Source organism: Colias croceus, chromosome 26, assembly GCF_905220415.1.
Source record: "Colias croceus chromosome 26, ilColCroc2.1".
NCBI lineage: Eukaryota > Metazoa > Arthropoda > Insecta > Lepidoptera > Pieridae > Colias > Colias croceus.
In genome coordinates this window covers 6842722-6863524 of record NC_059562.1, presented here as the reverse complement: position 1 = coordinate 6863524, position 20803 = coordinate 6842722, and the positions used below count along the sequence as shown (strand labels likewise).

Below are 20803 nucleotides of genomic sequence, written 5' to 3'. Positions count from 1 at the left end.
TGTACCTAACTATTCGGTTTCTGCACGCAATTATAACAGAATAGCTGTTCCCCGCGGTTTCACCCGCATTGCTCAGCTCCTGTTGGTCTTAGCGTGATGATATGTAGCCTATAGCCTTCCTCGATGAATGGGCTATCTAAGACCGAAATAATTTTTCAAATCGGACCAGTAGTTCCCGAGATTAGCGCGTTCAAACAAACAAACTCTTCAGCTTTATAATATTAGTATAGGTTTTGTTCAAATCTAAAGCAGATAGATTATCACCCACATATTCTATTTAACCACACTACTCGTACAAAGAATCACTATTCAGTAATCTGTGGTTTAATGTTGAATGAATAAAAAAATTAAGTATGTACAGATATATTATTATCCCTCTCTAACTCAAGGAACAGAGGGAGATGGGAGATGTTAATGAATGACCACATGAATCATCGCTAAGAATATTGTTATCAATATACTTATTTGCATATTGATAACATGTACCTATGCATTTTTGTGTCTTGTGAGCATAATAAATACCGAACTATATTATTAAAATTATTTTTTTTCTGTTCCGATTGTTTTTAACTTGTACTTAAACATGTCTTGCAAGTTTTAAGTATTTTTCGGAAAATCAAAACGGTATTTTTGCGCTAATTTGAAGCAATTTAATTATCTGCACGTTTGTCAAGCGAAGTAATTTTTACTTTATGTAGTTAGTTATTTCGTATTTTTAAGAACCAAAAACATTCTTAGATGGCACCACAACAACGCATTATTAAAAAAATATGTTCATATGGTTTAGGAAAATCTTAAGGGAAATAGTACAGCAATATTAGTATTTCATAGTGTTAATTTTTTAATAATTTAATTGCCTATGTATAATATCTACAGTAGGTATGTACCTAGTCTGTTTATTTCTCGGTATAATATAATATTGTTTAAGCACTAGGCAGTAATATGGTTGCAGTTAAAGTTGTTATTGCAGTCTTATCTAATTAATTGTGCACTTGCTCTATCTTGACATTCTTGACCAAGTTCATTGTTTCTGAAGGATTTTATATGCTATATTTTAATTGATTGAATTGTTTGGAAATTAAATAGTTTAACATTCGGTATGTAATTTAGCAATTTAATTAAAATGAGGAAATTTTCTACTTACTTCAAAGAAATAACTTTTTTTTAGATATTTTAAATTTAAAGTAAATGTAGGAATATAGTGAGTACCTAACCTTAATCGAAAAGAAGCAAGGAGTCAAAAGTATTGCAGGTTACTGAACCCGTCTGAATTGTATAATGGACCCTTCGATTTCTCATACCTCAATAGAGAAGGTCTTTTTCATCATCATTATTATATATATTCAAACGTTTAAATGTAAATTATGTACTTACTTTTTGTATCTTTTAAATAGTACTTTCAGTAACTACTGACGCATTAATCATACTTTTTTTATTTGTCCTATACGTCTATCATTCCTTTTCAATTTCCCGATGTTAAAAGAGCAAAGCCATGGTAGAGCCATAAGGCCCTAAACTTGACATATAAAAATAATGCTTTATTCATAACGGAATGTGCACAGTACAGAATAACAGGATAAACTCAAACTCAAACTCAAACTCAAACATTCATTTATTCAATTAGACTACTATTTAGTAGCACTTTCGAATCGTCATTACATAAGTATTTTTAACATTTACCATAAACATGTATTAGCGTTTTCTTGAACCTAAACTTTCCAAAGAAAGAAAAGTTAGCATACATTTAAGTTAAGTTCGTTAACAGGACCAACTCAAACGTTAATTTGGGGTTAGTCATAAGAAACAGCATAAAATATAATTACAAACATTTTCTTATTCCCAAATCCCTCATTCCAGGTATCTCGACTGGTGATCCTCCACGAAGAAGCCGAAGATGGCAACGCCATGCCAGACCTGGCGCGGCCCGTGCAGGCTGTGTCGCTCGCCGTCAATAATTTGGTTAAGGTGAGGTTTTAGACAGCTTTCTATTTAAAAAAATAGGTGAACAGGGCTCTCTAAAGTAGTTCCTAAGAACGTGATAAAATCTCAGAAGAAAGAAGAAGAGAAGAGAGATGTAATACCCAGAATATGTTGTTACTTATAGTCAGGCAATGATTTCGCCAATTTTTACCATTTAAATAACTATTATTCTTGTCAAAATGTATTGGAAAGACTTTAATAATAGTATAGCAATTTACCAAAATTTTATGATTGATAAATCCAGAGAATTGCTATTGTTCCAGAAAAGTTGTCTATTAAACTGTTTTTCCTGCAAAATGCTATAAGTCCTGTATAGAACGGTTTTCTGTAGAATTTTATAAGTTCTCCATTATAATCAGGTGGGACACGAAACAATCGAGTCATCGGACGACACGATCTTGCGCGCGGACATGCCGGGCGCGCTACGGCGGGTGGAGGGCGCGGCCACGCTGCTGCAGCAGGCGTCTGATATGCTGCGATCTGACCCGTACTCCGGGCCGGCCAGGTAAGAAGACTAATTTAGTTGGCTCAAGTAACTAGGTGGACAAGAAATTTGTCTTGGATTTACGATCGCCTGGTAGGTGAGAGCTGCGGGAGCTCTGGTGCGTTCTACGAGAGATCCCGGAGTCCCCGCTACCATGCTTTGGGTTTGGCCATCGAGGAGGTTTTAGTGGGTAAGAATCCCACATGCTCTCTTTTTTCCCCAAAAGAGAGTATCTTTAGAAGATTTCCTCCCCGTTAACAAAAAAAAAAAAAAAAAGGTGAGAGCAAAATATACTGGAGAAACAAGAGCTTATAGCTTGTCGTAACAAATAACAAGAGAAATGGTTTAGTTATCCCAAGTCATGTATTATTAGCAAAGATAAGGAAAGATATAAAGAAAATGGAAAGTAACTAACCTAAAGCATGATTTTGATTTATGTTCTTTCGTTTTACAGGAAAAAGCTGATAGAAGGCTCCCGTGGTATACTGCAAGGGACATCAGCGTTGCTGTTATGTTTTGACGAATCAGAAGTGAGGAAGATTGTCAAAGAGTGTAAAAAGGTAAGAACATAACTTAATATGTATGTCTTTATATTGTAATATTCATTTATCTTATCATCTCCTTGAATGCTGTTAAAACCCAACCTAAATGATGATAATGATGAACGTTTCCAGGTGCTGGACTACCTTGGTGTGGCTGAAGTGATCGACACGATGGAGGATCTAGTGCAATTCCTTAGGGACATCTCGCCGGCGCTGTCTAAAGCGGCAAGAGAGGTATGTGGGAGATAAACTTCTCTATGTTTTAAGTGCTTTTCCTTTAAAACTTTTTGTAGGTATATAACTACATATTCTGACTTACCTGTTACACTAAATATCATATAATTATTTGATATTTTTTTATTCTAGCTCTGATTTACCGATGTCCTTAATATAATATTATTAACCTATAATTGAAGAAATAAATATTAGAGAATACCTTCAATTATGTGAATGTACATTGTATAATCACCTAAACGCTAATAATTTCCCAATAATTGATTTAACATAAGTTTCCAATGAATGTTCATCACCGTTTAATAAATATGAGTATTTTATAAGCAAAAATTTAAAGTATACCTTACAGTCATCATTGTAAGGTCCACATTACACATCCCTAAACTCAAATATTTCTATTTAAACTCAGTTTAAATAGGAGTCTCTGCCGAAACTAACAAGTACTAACAAGTTGCCATTAAGCAAAAATAATCCATATAAGCATTGCAATACCGACTAAACATAAATCTTACGTCAATACAAATAAGGTCCACATTCCAGGTAGCAGCTCGCGCAGCTGATCTAACCGCCTATATCCCGAACTTTGACCAAACCAATATAAACCTTAATATCATAGTAATTAGGTCCACATTCCAGGTAGCAGCCCGTGCAGCCGAACTAACGCACCCGCCACACGCGGAGACGCTCGCCCATTGTCTCGAAAGCGTGAAGAAATTGGCGCCCGTACTCATTTGCGCTATGAAGATTTATATACATATATTGGCTGAAGGTAATTGTAATTAATTTATTTATTCATTACTAGCTGTGCTTCGCGGTTTTACCCGCAGTGCTCCGATCCTGTTGGTCTTAGCGAGAAGATATTATATAGCCTATAGCCTATAGGCTATCTAACACAGAAAGAATTTTTCTAATCGGACCAGTAGTTCCTGAGATTAGCGCGTTCAAACAAACAAACTCTTCAGCTTTATAATATTAGTAATAAGATGTTATTAAGGTAACGTTCATTTATTTTTTTATTTATTATGTAGTATAGTTTTGCATGTATAGCTGGTGGCATATGTACCTATAGAGTTTGGCTCAGAATTTTATTGGACGAATTCGCAAGTAAAACCGGAGACAACGATTATAGCAAGTAGTTTTTTAGAAAGGCTTCATTTTATGTTCGAAACTATACATATATATTTATAGTTTGTACGCATGCATCCGTGAAAATAGAAATACATTTAAATTTCAAAATTTGTTTGCAGGTGGTAAGGGAATAGAAGACGCCGCGGAAAATAGGAACTACCTAGCGCAGCGTATGGCGGATGAAATCCATGAAATTATCAGGTAAGAACAACAATATTTCAAATGCTGTTCAGCCTGTCTTCGACCGAATTTAACTGAGTTTTATGACAAGTAAAACGCCATCTATTGACTAATTTCAATCGTCCATGTATGCACTTACAATCAATTAAATACATTATCGGAATCTGGAAAATATATTATCATCTTTAAAAGCTGGTGTTTTGATAGTCTTATGCGACATTTTGTTAGCCAAGTATCTGAGAAAATTAATAAAAGAAATTAGTTAACTAAATTAAATGGAATTTGTTTATTTTCTCATCACAAATGAACAATCAACACACAACTAAATAATTTTTAAGTCTAAAAAATATCTATAACACATACATTGTATACAGGTTTATATACAGCTTATATTTCAATGAATTCACACATACAGGGTGCTCCAACTGACGTCATACATAGAAGATGGCGGCGAAAAGGACAACATTGCAGTGCTGAAAGCACTACAGACACAAATACATAGTAAAGCGGGAGCTGCGCATGAGTTCTTGAACGTGAGTACCATAAACAAAATTCATATTTTTAATTTGATTTGGCAACACTTAGCTTCTCATATTACTAGCGGTATCATTTATCATATTACTAGCGGTCCGCCCCGGCTTCACCCGTGGTACATGTTTACGTTTTCTCTCCATAAGAACCATCCTCGTACTTCAAGGAATATTATAAAAAAAGAATTAACGAAATCGGTTCAGCCGTTCTCGAGTTATGTGCTTACCAACACATTTTGCGATTCATTTTTATAGTATAGATTATTTTAAGAGTGTAACATAATTAACATGCATAGCAAGATGTAGATCCAATTTAGTACAGAACTACAGACAAAACAACATGCATTAGTTTAATGGAGATACAAATAAAATTTGTGTCCATATTTAGATCCTGAAGGATCCGATATACTTCCAATTTTAAATTTCTCTGTACCCTACAGGACCCGGACGCGATGCGCAACACAGTCGGCGAGAGAGCTCTCCGCTCAGTGCTGACCGCGGGACAGCGCGCCGCTGAGCACCTCGCGCCCGCGCACGCTGACTCGCTGCGAGCCACTGTCCGGTGAGATACTAGGATATGTGCTGACACGCTGCGTATACTTGCTGACACACTGCGTATACTTGCTGACACACTGCGTATACTTGCTGACATGTTGTGTATACTTGCTGACCCGCTGCGTATACGTGCTGACATTCTGCGTATACTTGCTGACACACTGCATATACGTGCTGACCCGCTGCGTATACGTGCTGACATTCTGCGTATACTTGCTGACATTCTGCGTATACTTGCTGACACACTGCATATACGTGCTGACATGCTGCGTATACTTGCTGACATGCTGCATATATTTGCTGACATACTGCGTATACTTGCCGACATTCTGCGTATACTTGCCGACATTCTGTGTATACTTGCTGACACACTGCGTATACGTGCTGACACGCTGCGTATACTTTCTGACACGCTATGTATACGTGTAGTTTTTACGTGAAAGAGTAACAAACATCCATACATCCATACAAACTTACGCCTTTATAATCTTAATATATATAAATCTCGTGTCACAATGTTTGTCCTCAATGGACTCCTAAACCACTTAACCGATTATAATAAAATTCACACACCATGTGCAGTTCGATCCAACTTGAGAGATAGGATAGTTTAAACATGTAGGTACTACGGGCGAAGCCGGGGCGGACCACTAGTATGTATATATATTAGAATATATTAGAATTAGATATTAGATTAGATTTATTTTAACACTAGCTTTCCGCCCGCGGCTTCGCCCGCGTTTTCAAAGAAAAACCCGCATAGTTCCCGTTCCCGTGGGATTTCCGGGATAAAACCTATCCTATGTGTTAATCCAAGTTACCCTCTATATGTGTGCTAAATTTCATTCAAATCCATTCAGTAGTTTTTACGTGAAAGAGTAACAAACATCCATACATCCATACTTACAAACTTTCGCCTTTATAATAGTAGTAGGATTTTCACTTATTTTGTTTCTTTAATTAATTAAACAATATGTATGTTATTTTAAAGGTCCGGTGGAATAAATGCTGATGTGCTGTGCGACGAGCGGCAGTATGGGCGCGGGAGAGAGCCTAAGGTATTTTATTTTTATTATTTTTATAATACTTATTACTTAGCAAGTTTGAAATATAGCTGTATCTAATTATCTATAATGTGAATAACATTGAGTGTGCTGGGGCCTTAGACAAAGTAACAATTACAAAACGATAACGAAGTTAGAAATCGCAAAAATGTATGGGATTGACATACGCCGCGTTAGATCACGTGGTCTATCTAATGTCAATCCCATACATTTTTGCGTAATAAACTAATATTATAATTTACACCTAGATTTAATTTACTATAAATATTATATAACATTTATTTACAATATTGAGTAGTCCTATTTTGTTTGTTTTTAATTAACTCTCATATCATTTATTATCTGTCTGAAATAACAGTACTAAATTTTTTTGTGTTTGTCTCTTTTTGTTTTAGGTATATCTGCGTTTTGATTGACATCGGTCTATTAATATTAGTTTCTCAAGCGTGTATTATCTTCCCAACGTGACATTGGCAGAATTGTACTCAAACAAAATTGCCATCCTTCGAAAAATTGAATTGAATTATATTTTTGCGATTTCTAACTTTGTTATCGTTTTGTAATTGTTACTTTGTCTAAGGCCCCTGTGCGGCATTGCTGCAGAGAAGCGAGAGACGCGTATGGTTGTCCAAAGATTTATGTTCCTTGTTGTTTCTTCTATTTAGCGATTTTATAAGTATGGCGTATTATGAAATGAGAGGTCAGTTTTGTTTCGATGATGATTTTTGAAATATTAATAATCATAAAAAAAACAGGTATATATTATAGCGTTTATTTTATTTATTTATTTATTTAGCATCAAAAATTCGGATATCGCAGATCCATTTGTTAGTAAAAAAATAAACCTAAGTATTAATGTTAGTAAAATTACATCTAAAAACTAAAAACTAAATCCACCATAGGACACTCTACGCGTAGACATGTCGCTTTGACGCAACAAGTGTACGCACAAAGTGTCCCATGATTGGCGCACTTACATCCTCCGCGATGGTCCTTATAACGTGGTTGTAACGATGGTTTAACAATATACTCTAACACTAGCTGCTCCGCGCGGTTTCACCCCCGTGGCTCCACTCATGTTGGTCGTAGCGTGATGATATATAGCCTTTATTTAGCCTTCCTCGAAAAATGAGCTATCTAACACCGAAAGAATTTTTCAAATCGGACCAGTAGTTCCCGAGATTAGCGCGTTCAAAAAAACAAACTCTTCAGCTTTATAATATTAGTATAGATTACTAAATTATATTTGTTTATTTACAGGCGCAAAAACTATGTTCCGAATTGGGAAGTCAACTAGACGACGTGGAAGGGATCGTGAACGAAGGTGTGAGGGCTGCGGAGAAGCAGGGCGGCCAGACTATGCAAGCTAGGTTAGTTAAAAATATATATTTAATTTGAAATTTACTATAATAACTCAGCCCCCGGAATCACAGACACAATAGAAAATCTATTGTGTCGTGGCCCGATCAGGGCTCAATGGGTAACAAAAAAAAGTTAAATATAGTTTAAGTTCTTATTTACATCCTAAAATGTTATTATCATACGTTTCTCCTAAACGTTCTTAATTACAAAAATAAAGAAAAAGCGTGTGTGCCGAGCATACGCGTCAGAAGTGAAACTTCTTTGGCAAAATTCAACTTGCGTCCTTACTCCGTGACGTGACCGATTTGCCATGACACGACGTTCAAATTTTACTTTCGATGCGCTTAAAGAAGTTTCACTTCAAAAACTCACTCTGAAACCGATTTCTCCTACTCTTTCTCACTTTTATAACTTTATTTTGACAGATTGGAAGCGGCTCACAAATGGCTGCTCCACCCGGCGGCCGAACCCGCGACCCGCCTCGAGGGACAGAAGGCAATTAGTAGCATAGTAGCACAGGGCCATATGGTGAGTAGTCATCTAAACATATTATAAAATCAACTTTTCCTATATCCTAAGGTTGCCTGGAAGATCCTATATCCTAAGGTTGCCTGGAAGATATCGCTTCTTAGCGATAAGGCTGCCTATTTGTACCGCTCCATTGTTTGTGTATTATTTTTGTTTGATTTTGTTTTGTTTTGTGTGTGCAATAAAGTGTTTATTATTATTAAAATCGTAGGAAAATCAAAACTGTACATTGAATATTTTTTTAAAAGAATACTTGGGGCGTGATCTACAATCGATGTTGAAGCCAAAAAATATAATATGGTCTTACCACAAAACAGTTTAAACACAGTCTAACTTTAAACCAGGAATCTATCACTTTAATAGTTGTCTATGTGAAATACGACAAAACTAGATTAAAGTGAACCCGCGCTTAAATTCAAACCCTGTCTATAGTTTTTTGTTGCAAGACAGTGAGTTTTTAGAATTTTTGTCTGTTCATCTGTATGTCTGTATGTCCTGCCTAAACTCAAAAAGTACTGCATGGATTAACTTAAAAATCTACATGAATTTTACTAACAGATCGGGTCAACTATCATCTATGTATCATCTCGCTAAGGCCAATAAGAGTGAAGCAATGCGGGTAAATACACGGGGCACAGTTAGTATATAAACCACCATTTTCCAAAATTTTTCTTGTAATATCAATTGCATTTTAGATAGCAGACAACCTCCAAGGTCGGGAAAAAGCGGAGGTAATGCAACTGTGCTCTGACGTGCAACGGTTGTCCGACAAGTTGGCCGACTTGTGTCTCAGCGGCAGGGGCGACACGGAGGAGGCTAGGGCTGTCACACGGTTAGTTTTTTATATATGTGTTTATTTATTTTTTGTTTGAATACGTGTGAATAATTAAAGGAAACACTAATAATTTTGAAATTGTTTTGATGGCATTTAACTTGTGATTGTTATTGTTAGATGCATCTTAAATTTGTCGCAAGGTTAACAAAAAAAAATTGCTGTTTGAACAAGAAATGTATTAAAAGTCATTATTTATCCAAAAAAACACATTCTTTATGAATTCAGCTGTGTGACTCAAATCAATATAGAAAATGTAAAAGTGTATGTTTGTATGGTTATTATGTACTTATAACTTCCAGGGAGTTAACGGACAAGCTGCACGAGCTTAAACGCGGTTTAGATCGGGCTGTAGTTAACCGCGTGGTCGAGGACTTCATAGATGTCGCTGCGCCGCTCAGACACTTCACTGATGCTGTTAACGCGCCGATCGGTTAGTGTAGTTTAAACTGGGTTTAAATGTTTGGTGGTAGTTAGAAAATTGCAAGATGAGGCAAAGTTATGACAGCTTAGAATTGTATAATACTCGCGTAAAATCAAACACTAGAAAATATTATGACAGCTTTTTGGATGGGGTTGTACCTAGACACAGAATACTTAATAGTAGCTAACACTATGACCTAGGTTTAAGTATCTAGACGAATCACGACATATAATAAAATTTGACAGGCTGAGGACCGGTTTTGATAGTTAACTGGATGAGGGTATACCTGGGTTGAATAGGACCAATAGTGATAGAAAATTTAGCAGCTTAAGACTTAACGGTGTGGTATCACAGATTCTTAGCTAGATGTGTTCAGCTATCTGTTAGTAAAATTGACAAATAATATTAAAAAAAAAATAACAAAAAGTGTCAAATATGTTATCAGCTAGCAGTGAAATTACCAACCGTTCTTACGATTTTGCTCTATAATTCTAAGAGTACATTGTAACAACACAAACATCTATCCCCACTAATTTTATAAATGCGAAAGTAACTCTGTCTGTCTGTCTGTTACGCTTTCCCGCTTAAACCTCAACCGATTTTGATGAAATTTGGCACAGACAATCTTTAGACCCTGAGAATGAACATAGGCTACCTTTTACTGCGAAATACGTACCACGGTTGAAGCTGGGGCGGACCGCTAGTATTCTATATCTATATGTATGTTCCCAGGTACCCCCGGACGCGAGGCCCGTTTCGAAGAGAAAGCTCGAGCGTTAGAAGCTTTTAGTTCCCGCGCAGCGGCCGCTGCTGATATGGTAGCGGCTGGAGTGAGGCATAACAAGCGACTCGCTGATCTGCTGCATCATAATGCTAAAGAGGTGAGACAAATGGGGAAAAAGGACAACACGTTAAAAAAAAACAACGAAAAAACGGTAAAAATGGCACAAAATTCTCGAAAAATAAATTTAAAAAAAACACGGAAAAAGAGCACAAAAGTCGTGCTGTCAGCCAGTTTGTTTAAAAAATCTGTCATGTGTATTGTATTAATAAACCGTGAGCTTGGAAAAAGCTCTAAAAGCGTTCATCGCAGCCTCCACGGACATGGTTGCGGCTGGAGTACGGCATAACAAGTGGCTCGCTGATCTGCTGCATCATATGTGAGATTACAAAAAACAAACGAAAAAAAAAAAACAAAACATTGGAAAAACGGTAAAAAGAGCACAAAATTCATGCTGTCAGTCAGTTTGCTTAAAAAACCTTACATTCATTTTGTATTAAAAAACGTGGGCTTGCATGAAGTTCTAGAAGCGTTTAGATGTCGTGCATACACAAGTAACTTACCCACCTGTCTATGTCTGTCCTGTCCTGTCTCAACTTTCATTTTATTTTCAGGTAGAAAAACTATCTCCTCAACTGATTTGCGCTGGAAAGATTCGCTTACACTATCCTGATAGTAAGGTAATATAACAAATATGAAAGTGAACTTTTTAATTTATGTTTTTCTTTTAAGCTATTGCATAGCTTCTATCGCGGGCCTTGAGAACGGGGACCGAATCCAGAAATTGCGTAATGAAAAAACCTCACGCTCCCCACTCCGACGGGCGGAGGTGTGGCTTGAAGGCATAGCATGCAATAGCTTTACCGCGGCAGTCCCCGAGTGCCACACGTAAAGCTATTTGGATTATAAACAAACGATGTAACGAATGCTCGTTTTTTAAAACTGCAATGAAATGAAAAATATCAATAATTGTTTGCAGGTGGCAGAAGAACATTTCACAAATCTGAAGAACCAATACGCGGATGCTGTGCTCCGTTGTAGAGATCTGTGCGACCAGGCTGTCGACCCGCTCGACTTTGTTAGGACTGCTGGTAAATTATTTATTTTAGATAATATCAGAAAAAATAGCTTTAAATACATATTCGATTGAATATTGTGTATATTTCTAATGTTTTTGTAATTTATTAATTTTTATTTTAATACAAGCGTTTGTCCTATGGGTTTGATTGAGTTTAATTTAAATCTGAGGGTAGTTTTTAAATTATGTCGAACAATGTTAATAAATTTTGCGTTCGTTGCACAATTTCTTAAAATTGCATTAATTCTTCTTTACTTTTTCACTTTGTGTTAAATTTATCTCCTTTCCTCTTATTATTATAATATTTTACCATTTCAAGAGACAGCGTGTTGCTGTTTTCAAATAAAATCAAATTCAAATTCAAAATTTATTTATTTTTCCACAATTTTTTACTTAATGTCACATTAGTTTTAAATCCCTGGTTAACTTTGACCTGTGCAGGGTCAAACAGTTTTCAATTTTTAACATCAATATTTCTACTTTTTAAGGTGAATTAATGCAGAAACACACGTACCTATGCGAAGATGCGATCCGCACGAATGACTCACAGAAAATGGTTGACAACACATCTGCTATTGCCAGGTAAGATTTATGTTTTAAAGAAAATGTTAAATCAAAGAATCATGTATCAAGTTATATAAAAAATATATTTATTGTGTATATTCAGTTAACGTAAATTTGGTGGTCCTTCGAGCCGGATTTAAATCAATGTTTTAAAAATAATTTAATAAAAACATGTATTTATTTTGTTTTTTTTTTTTTGCTACTATACATTTAGTGGTCCTTCAAGCCGGATCTGAAAAATGTTAAACAATTTTCAATTTTAAACGTTTCCTAGTGTAGGTGATGTTTAGAATTGTAAATTTATGAATTCAACTCGAAGATTGTTGATTATGCTTGTAATTTATAATAATTGCGAATGTGTATAAATGTTGCTTAAAAGGCGGGTATATTAACGTGCTTGTGTTATAGTTTTTTATATAGTTATGCGTGCGTGCGTGTTTACATAGTTGTGCGTACGTGTTTGTGTTTATATAGTTATGCGTGCGTGCGTGTTTACATTGTTATGCGTACGTGTTTATGTTTATATAGTTATACGTGTGTGAATGTTTATGTAAGCGTTTGTGTGGATGTGTGTAGAATAATGATTAATAGTATTTGTGCTTGCGTAGGTTCGCACTTGCATATGTATGAATGCGGATTTAATGCGCGTGTGAGTGTTCTCGCGTGCAGGTGTCTTTGAATAGTTTAGCACGAATGTATGCACGCACTATGCGTGCGTGTATGCTTGCAAGTTTTTATATGTATGTGGATTTTAGAGTGCGCATGCGGGCGTGCAGGCATGAGCATATGATTTGCGCGTTTTAATGCATGAGTGTATATTGGAATTGCGTACGTATGTGGATTTGAGTGTCAGTTTACGAGCGTGATTCGTGCGTGATTGCGTGTACGTGTCTATGTACTATACGTAAGTGCGTTCTCGACGACTTGCGTTCGTTTATGTTTGACTTTGTGTGTGTCGTGTATTTATTAACTCAGGCCCCGGAATCACAGACACATTGTGTCGTGGACCGATCGGGCCGCTCGGGCCGCTCGGGGCTCAACGGGTTAAGGGATACGTACGCTGTGGCAGGCTGGCGAACCGCGTGCTGCTGGTGGGCGGGGCGGAGCGCGAGAACAGTTCGGACGGCGAGTGGGCGGGCGCGCTGGGCGCGGCGCAGCGCCGCCTGCAGGACGCCATCCCGCCCGCCGTGCGCCACGCCAAGCGCCTGGCGCTCGGCGACGCGCCCGCCGCGCCCGCCTGGCGCCGCGCCAACGCTGAGGTGACGTGACACAGAACAGTTCGGACGGCGAGTGGGCGGGCGCGCTGGGCGCGGCGCAGCGCCGCCTGCAGGACGCCATCCCGCCCGCCGTGCGCCACGCCAAGCGCCTGGCGCTCGGCGACGCGCCCGCCGCGCCCGCCTGGCGCCGCGCCAACGCTGAGGTGACGTGACACAGAACAGTTCGGACGGCGAGTGGGCGGGCGCGCTGGGCGCGGCGCAGCGCCGCCTGCAGGACGCCATCCCGCCCGCCGTGCGCCACGCCAAGCGCCTGGCGCTCGGCGACGCGCCCGCCGCGCCCGCCTGGCGCCGCGCCAACGCTGAGGTGACGTGACACAGAACAGTTCGGACGGCGAGTGGGCGGGCGCGCTGGGCGCGGCGCAGCGCCGCCTGCAGGACGCCATCCCGCCCGCCGTGCGCCACGCCAAGCGCCTGGCGCTCGGCGACGCGCCCGCCGCGCCCGCCTGGCGCCGCGCCAACGCTGAGGTGACGTGACACAGAACAGTTCGGACGGCGAGTGGGCGGGCGCGCTGGGCGCGGCGCAGCGCCGCCTGCAGGACGCCATCCCGCCCGCCGTGCGCCACGCCAAGCGCCTGGCGCTCGGCGACGCGCCCGCCGCGCCCGCCTGGCGCCGCGCCAACGCTGAGGTGACGTGACACAGAACAGTTCGGACGGCGAGTGGGCGGGCGCGCTGGGCGCGGCGCAGCGCCGCCTGCAGGACGCCATCCCGCCCGCCGTGCGCCACGCCAAGCGCCTGGCGCTCGGCGACGCGCCCGCCGCGCCCGCCTGGCGCCGCGCCAACGCTGAGGTGACGTGACACAGAACAGTTCGGACGGCGAGTGGGCGGGCGCGCTGGGCGCGGCGCAGCGCCGCCTGCAGGACGCCATCCCGCCCGCCGTGCGCCACGCCAAGCGCCTGGCGCTCGGCGACGCGCCCGCCGCGCCCGCCTGGCGCCGCGCCAACGCTGAGGTGACGTGACACAGAACAGTTCGGACGGCGAGTGGGCGGGCGCGCTGGGCGCGGCGCAGCGCCGCCTGCAGGACGCCATCCCGCCCGCCGTGCGCCACGCCAAGCGCCTGGCGCTCGGCGACGCGCCCGCCGCGCCCGCCTGGCGCCGCGCCAACGCTGAGGTGACGTGACACAGAACAGTTCGGACGGCGAGTGGGCGGGCGCGCTGGGCGCGGCGCAGCGCCGCCTGCAGGACGCCATCCCGCCCGCCGTGCGCCACGCCAAGCGCCTGGCGCTCGGCGACGCGCCCGCCGCGCCCGCCTGGCGCCGCGCCAACGCTGAGGTGACGTGACACAGAACAGTTCGGACGGCGAGTGGGCGGGCGCGCTGGGCGCGGCGCAGCGCCGCCTGCAGGACGCCATCCCGCCCGCCGTGCGCCACGCCAAGCGCCTGGCGCTCGGCGACGCGCCCGCCGCGCCCGCCTGGCGCCGCGCCAACGCTGAGGTGACGTGACACAGAACAGTTCGGACGGCGAGTGGGCGGGCGCGCTGGGCGCGGCGCAGCGCCGCCTGCAGGACGCCATCCCGCCCGCCGTGCGCCACGCCAAGCGCCTGGCGCTCGGCGACGCGCCCGCCGCGCCCGCCTGGCGCCGCGCCAACGCTGAGGTGACGTGACACAGAACAGTTCGGACGGCGAGTCGGCGGGCGCGCTGGGCGCGGCGCAGCGCCGCCTGCAGGACGCCATCCCGCCCGCCGTGCGCCACGCCAAGCGCCTGGCGCTCGGCGACGCGCCCGCCGCGCCCGCCTGGCGCCGCGCCAACGCTGAGGTGACGTGACACAGAACAGTTCGGACGGCGAGTGGGCGGGCGCGCTGGGCGCGGCGCAGCGCCGCCTGCAGGACGCCATCCCGCCCGCCGTGCGCCACGCCAAGCGCCTGGCGCTCGGCGACGCGCCCGCCGCGCCCGCCTGGCGCCGCGCCAACGCTGAGGTGACGGGACACAGAACATGTCATCTGACAACACACACACATTGAGATATACATATGGAGACGACACCGCCTACATCACTTAACCATACCATACTTTCCGCTCAACCATATACGCCATATGGCTTAACTGCACGCTCATTTTTTATTTGTTTTAAAATGAAACGCATCAAATATGCCTTCGTGTGTGTTACGACATTGCACAAATAATACAAATAAATTATTTTAAATAATACGGTAAAGTGCAAAGGAATAACTTTCATCAGTAAGTACACAACTAGATAATAAGCAAAAAAATGGCGCACAGATTTTGTTCGTGGTGTCTCCTCCATACGTAGTAATATTATCTCAATACACACACACCAACTTTTCGCCTTACGCACAGCTCAGCAGACCTCGATATACCTCACCTTGCGTCGACGTGCGCGTGAAGCGACGTTAAAACACGCGCACCGCTGCGAAATGCGTTGCGGAAACGCTGCGTAATATTTATAAAATGTTTCCAAGGAAAGTATAAACGCTATGTAGTTCATCAGGTTATCAAATAACAATGAATTCTCACCCCACAGATACTGCAAGCTTCGACCGGCGTGGAGGAGGTCCTGTCCCGCCAGTACGCGCCCCCGCCCCCGCCCCCCCTCCTGCCCCCGTCCCTGGCGTCCCTGTCGCTGGCGCCCCCGCGCCCCCCGCCCCCCGCGCCCGGCGCCGCGCCCCCCCGCCCCCCACCACCCGACACGGATGACGAAGGAGAAGATATATTCGATAGGCAGCCGCATCCCAGTCAACCGATTTTGGTAAGTTTCAAATGAACGTAAAAGATAGTATATTAAAAATAATTGAAAACTCAAGACAATTATCGATTTTTACATCCTCAAAACGTAAATTATTTAAAAAATATAGGTGGCTGCCCACAACCTCCACCGTGCAGTTCGCGAATGGTCTTCTAAAGACAATGAAATCATCGCAGCTGCCAAGAGGATGGCTATCCTCATGGCGAGGCTGTCTGACCTCGTGCGATCTGATTCTAAAGGTAACGTATTACTAGCTATAGGTTTACCATCCTCGTTTAAATATAGCAAGAGGATGGATACCTTTATGGTAGGGTTTTCTGACCTCGTGCGATCTGACTCTAAAGGAGAGATTATAAGAGATAAGTGAAGAGGGTAACCATCCTCGTATAAATATAGTCAGAGGATGATTACCTTATGGTTAGGCTTACTACCTCGTGAGAATTGAACGTATTGTTAGCAAAAGATTAAGAGAGTAATCTCTTTTACTAAAAATCCTCGTATAAATATAGCAAGAGGATGATTACCCTTATGGTAAGGCTTGCTACCTAATGCGATCTGACTCTAAAAGTAACGTTTTATAAGCGATAGGTGAAGAGGGAAACCATCCTCGTATAATTGTAGAATGAGGATGATTACCCTCATGGTCAGGCATTCTGACATTATTTGTTCTGACTCTAAAGGTAACGTGTATAAGCCATAGGTGAAGAGGGTAACCATCCTCGTACAATTATAGTATGAGGATGATTATCCTTATGGTTTTCTGTACTCAAGGGATTGGGTTTTAAGTATTTTGATAATCAACTAAAAAGGTAAGATTATCGGATAAAAATATGGTAAAGGATGGTTGCCTTCCTTATTAGGATATTTAATCTACCTAAAATAATTCAAACAATCGCATAAAATATACATAATATATTCTTGATGAGGTTTCATCATTATGAAACATTTTTAAAACCCAAGAGGTTTGCTGTTTTTTTTTATATAAAAAGCTTACACAGCTTCAATATTTTGCTTACTATTCATTGCAATTAACTCGTATTATAAAACTAATTCAAATTGTTATAACATTGCATTGCTTTTCATATTTTCATGATATATTATAAATGCCATATCTATGTCCCTAAGTTATAAACCATACCATTAAGCAATATGTACATGTGTTGACACCTAGAACTGCGTACATCTCAGACATAGAAAAAGTACTTACAACCATACGTATAAAAAGAAGCCACCCCTCTCCCTCTTTCTATATCCTATCCCTTCCAAAATACCGATTCGCCCACCAAACTTTTTACTTGACCTATTCTTACTAAATTATCTATAGTTTAAAAGCAAATTATACAAAAAGCAAATTATCATGCTTTTGCGCCATCATTGTATAATAATCATATATGTATAATGCTTTATATAATAACATTGATATTGTATGTCTGTTCACTGGATAGAGGTGTTTATGAACCTAAGCGGTAAGTGAGCGGCTATGTATGAAGCTGTGCTTTCCATGTGTATTAAGCTATGCGGTATTGTGCTTAGAAACTTTTAAGAAATAAAGTTTATTTTGGTCTGATGGTCTGATTATGAGTGTGAAAGAAGAAGTACAAATAGCATGGTCTACATTTTTGCTAATTAAAAAGATTTTCATTTTTAGTAGAGTTAGGATGGAAGTAACACCTAAGGATAACTCCGAAAAACAAACATGCTAAAATATTACGAAAATATTGTGGTATCATGTGAATATTTCAAGGTTTCTTATTGTGCGTGTGCGTGTGTGCGTGTGATCGTGTCTGCGTGCATGTGCACGCACGTATGTGTGTTAATTTTTTTTAAGTTCTATTAAAATAGCATCTATTTGCTTTTTGTGAGTACAATAATCTAATATATTATTTATCTTTCTTAGGCAGTAAACGTGAGCTGATAGCAACTGCCAAAGCGATCGCAGAAGCCTCAGAGGAAGTGACCCGCCTTGCCAAGAAACTCGCGCTTGAGTGCACGGACAAGAGGATCAGGACGGTGAGTTGAACTCAATATCGAACTCAAACTCAAGATTTTGTGAATTCCATGAGTTTAGCTTAATATTATTACTCTTTCTCTATATTATTTATATATAATTTTTTTATATATAATTTCTCTAATTGTATGACTAGACTTACGGTCGCCAATTTAAAGATCTTCAGAAAGTGTCCGAAAGGCATTATACATAATATACGTTTTTTTATTAAAACATAAAACTTTATTTCGTGGTAGTAATGTTAAGTCTGTTACTTATATTCAAATTTGATTTATTCACAAGGATGTAGTTACAAATTAATTGTGTATACGCTCATTTCAAAACTCTGCCTGATAGACAAGTGGGCAGAGTTTTGCTTCGGACATTTTTTGAGCGTGATTATAAGTCGATTAGCTTATGGTATTCTTAGGGATTTTAAATTCAACCTAGAAAGGTTCTATTCCTTACAAAATGACTTTATATGACTACTTTCAACAATAAAATAATAATCGATTCAAAATAATTATTAACACAACTAAGCACAATCAAAACGACCGTTACGTCCGAGAGCTCAGCGGAAAGTGTGTCAAGCTGTGTTCAGCTCATTTTTATAACCACCCACTCGGTTCGGGTTGCCAGTTGGGAATTAATTTATAACAGTATGTTAATAGTTTTTTGTTATTAAAATAATAAATATTTTTTAATATTCTTTCAGAACTTGCTGCAAGTGTGTGAGAGAATTCCTACAATCGGCACTCAGCTGAAGATCCTGTCCACTGTGAAGGCCACCATGTTGGGAGCTCAAGGTATTACGAGTTTAGACAAAAACGATTTAATAATGGAAAAATACGGAGGTTACTACTAACTTATTCGATAGGGAGTATAATTATTTGCTTGTAATAAATAATGATACTAAGAGCCGATTTTTCAATCCTTGGTTAAAATTTATCCGTCCGATAAAGTATTACACAAACATTTTAAAATGTCACCTGTAAACTGTCAAATACGGACAATTAGAATACATTATTGAAATAGTAGTTTAATACGTTATTTGATGAATAAGTTTTAACCAAGGATTGAAAAATCAGCCCTTATTATCTTTAACTTTTTAATGCGAAATTTTCCAAAACTTTATTTCACGTGGATTCAAATATAATGTATTGTGTATACATAATATAATTGTATAATATATTTGATTCTAATATAATAAAATATATGGTAATACATATTATTAATTCTTTATTGTAGTAAACGCATGCTTATATTACGAATATTGTAGCTTTAATATGATATTATATTTATCTTATTCTATGCAGTCGGTATGGCGGATTATAGAGGTATTTATTATCAACATTTATTAATAAAAAAGAGCGTGAGCACACGTGTCAGAAGTGAAACTTCTTTGGCAATATTCAAAGATAACAGAATCGTCGCTTTACTCCATGACGTGAACTTGAAATTTTACTCTCAACGCGCTTAAAGAAGTTTCACTTCAATGATAATAAAACAAAATATAAATTATTTTGTTGTTTTAATTTTCCTACGAGTTACGATTGCTTTTGCCGGATTTCAAATTATTTCATTTCATTTTTTTTAATGTTTTTTAACCATCAATAAATCGCGTTTTAAACCCGTTAAACTATACACGGTTGCGTAAAAGTTAATTGATTTAAAAATGATTTTTAAACAGAATATTTCTTACTAAATTAATTTATTTTTATAGGCAGCGAAGAAGACCAGGAGGCGACTGAAATGTTGGTCGGCAACGCGCAAAACCTGATGCAGAGCGTAAGTTTATTGTATATTATATTGAATAATTATATATTTAATATCAGTTATTATTTTTTTTATTTACGTACATCATTATTGTTTGGATGAGAAATAATAAAAATATTGTGTAAAAATTTGACTTCAACCTTTTCAGATATGCATAGAATTAATGTATAATAATATACATATGAAAAAGTTAAATATATTTATGTTCATCACATTAACTTTACTTACTTAAATCATTACACCTAGTAACATAGGGTTTATTTTTATCTGCTACTAGCCGTGGCCTGCGGTTTTACCCGCAGTGCTCCACTCCTGTTGATCTTAGCGTGATAGCCTTCCTCGATAAATGGGCTATCTAACACCGAAATAATTTTTCAAATCGGACCAGTTGTTCCTGATATTAGCGCGTTCAAACAAACAAATTCAGCTTTATAATATTAGTATTAGATATACTATATAAATCTCGTGTCACAATGTTTGTCCTCAATGTACTCCTAAACCACTTAACCGATTATAATAAAATTCGCACACCATGTGTAGTTCGATCCAACTTGAGAGATAGGATAGTTTAAACATGTAAGTACCACGGGCGAAGCCGGGGCGGGGCACTAGTATTAGTATAGATTTATAAATGCATCTCTTCTCGTTACAGGTAAAAGAAACAGTAAAAGCAGCGGAAGGAGCATCGATCAAGATCAGAACGGAACAAGGCGCGTACAGACTGCGATGGGTCAGACGCTCGCCGTGGTATCAGATTTAAACACAAAATGTGTGTTTTTTGTACCGAAAATGGTA

General features: G+C 40.4%; 1 protein-coding gene across 1 annotated transcript in view; it reads left to right on the top strand.

Annotated features, from left to right (window-relative positions):
* LOC123703596 (vinculin) overlaps nucleotides 1–20803 on the top strand; it is a 33260-nt gene extending 12457 nt beyond the window's left edge. The window contains exons 2-25 of the mRNA XM_045651684.1: nucleotides 1858–1965; nucleotides 2340–2485; nucleotides 2919–3024; nucleotides 3139–3240; nucleotides 3877–4009; nucleotides 4488–4569; nucleotides 4964–5081; nucleotides 5519–5640; nucleotides 6625–6691; nucleotides 7958–8067; nucleotides 8485–8587; nucleotides 9283–9419; nucleotides 9722–9852; nucleotides 10576–10724; nucleotides 11239–11304; nucleotides 11604–11715; nucleotides 12191–12284; nucleotides 13336–13525; nucleotides 16024–16248; nucleotides 16355–16484; nucleotides 18143–18255; nucleotides 18948–19038; nucleotides 19956–20020; nucleotides 20661–20803. Coding sequence (XP_045507640.1) covers nucleotides 1858–1965; nucleotides 2340–2485; nucleotides 2919–3024; nucleotides 3139–3240; nucleotides 3877–4009; nucleotides 4488–4569; nucleotides 4964–5081; nucleotides 5519–5640; nucleotides 6625–6691; nucleotides 7958–8067; nucleotides 8485–8587; nucleotides 9283–9419; nucleotides 9722–9852; nucleotides 10576–10724; nucleotides 11239–11304; nucleotides 11604–11715; nucleotides 12191–12284; nucleotides 13336–13525; nucleotides 16024–16248; nucleotides 16355–16484; nucleotides 18143–18255; nucleotides 18948–19038; nucleotides 19956–20020; nucleotides 20661–20768 — 2808 coding nt within the window. The 3' untranslated portion in view covers nucleotides 20769–20803. The remainder of the gene's footprint in view (nucleotides 1–1857; nucleotides 1966–2339; nucleotides 2486–2918; nucleotides 3025–3138; nucleotides 3241–3876; nucleotides 4010–4487; nucleotides 4570–4963; nucleotides 5082–5518; nucleotides 5641–6624; nucleotides 6692–7957; nucleotides 8068–8484; nucleotides 8588–9282; nucleotides 9420–9721; nucleotides 9853–10575; nucleotides 10725–11238; nucleotides 11305–11603; nucleotides 11716–12190; nucleotides 12285–13335; nucleotides 13526–16023; nucleotides 16249–16354; nucleotides 16485–18142; nucleotides 18256–18947; nucleotides 19039–19955; nucleotides 20021–20660) is intronic.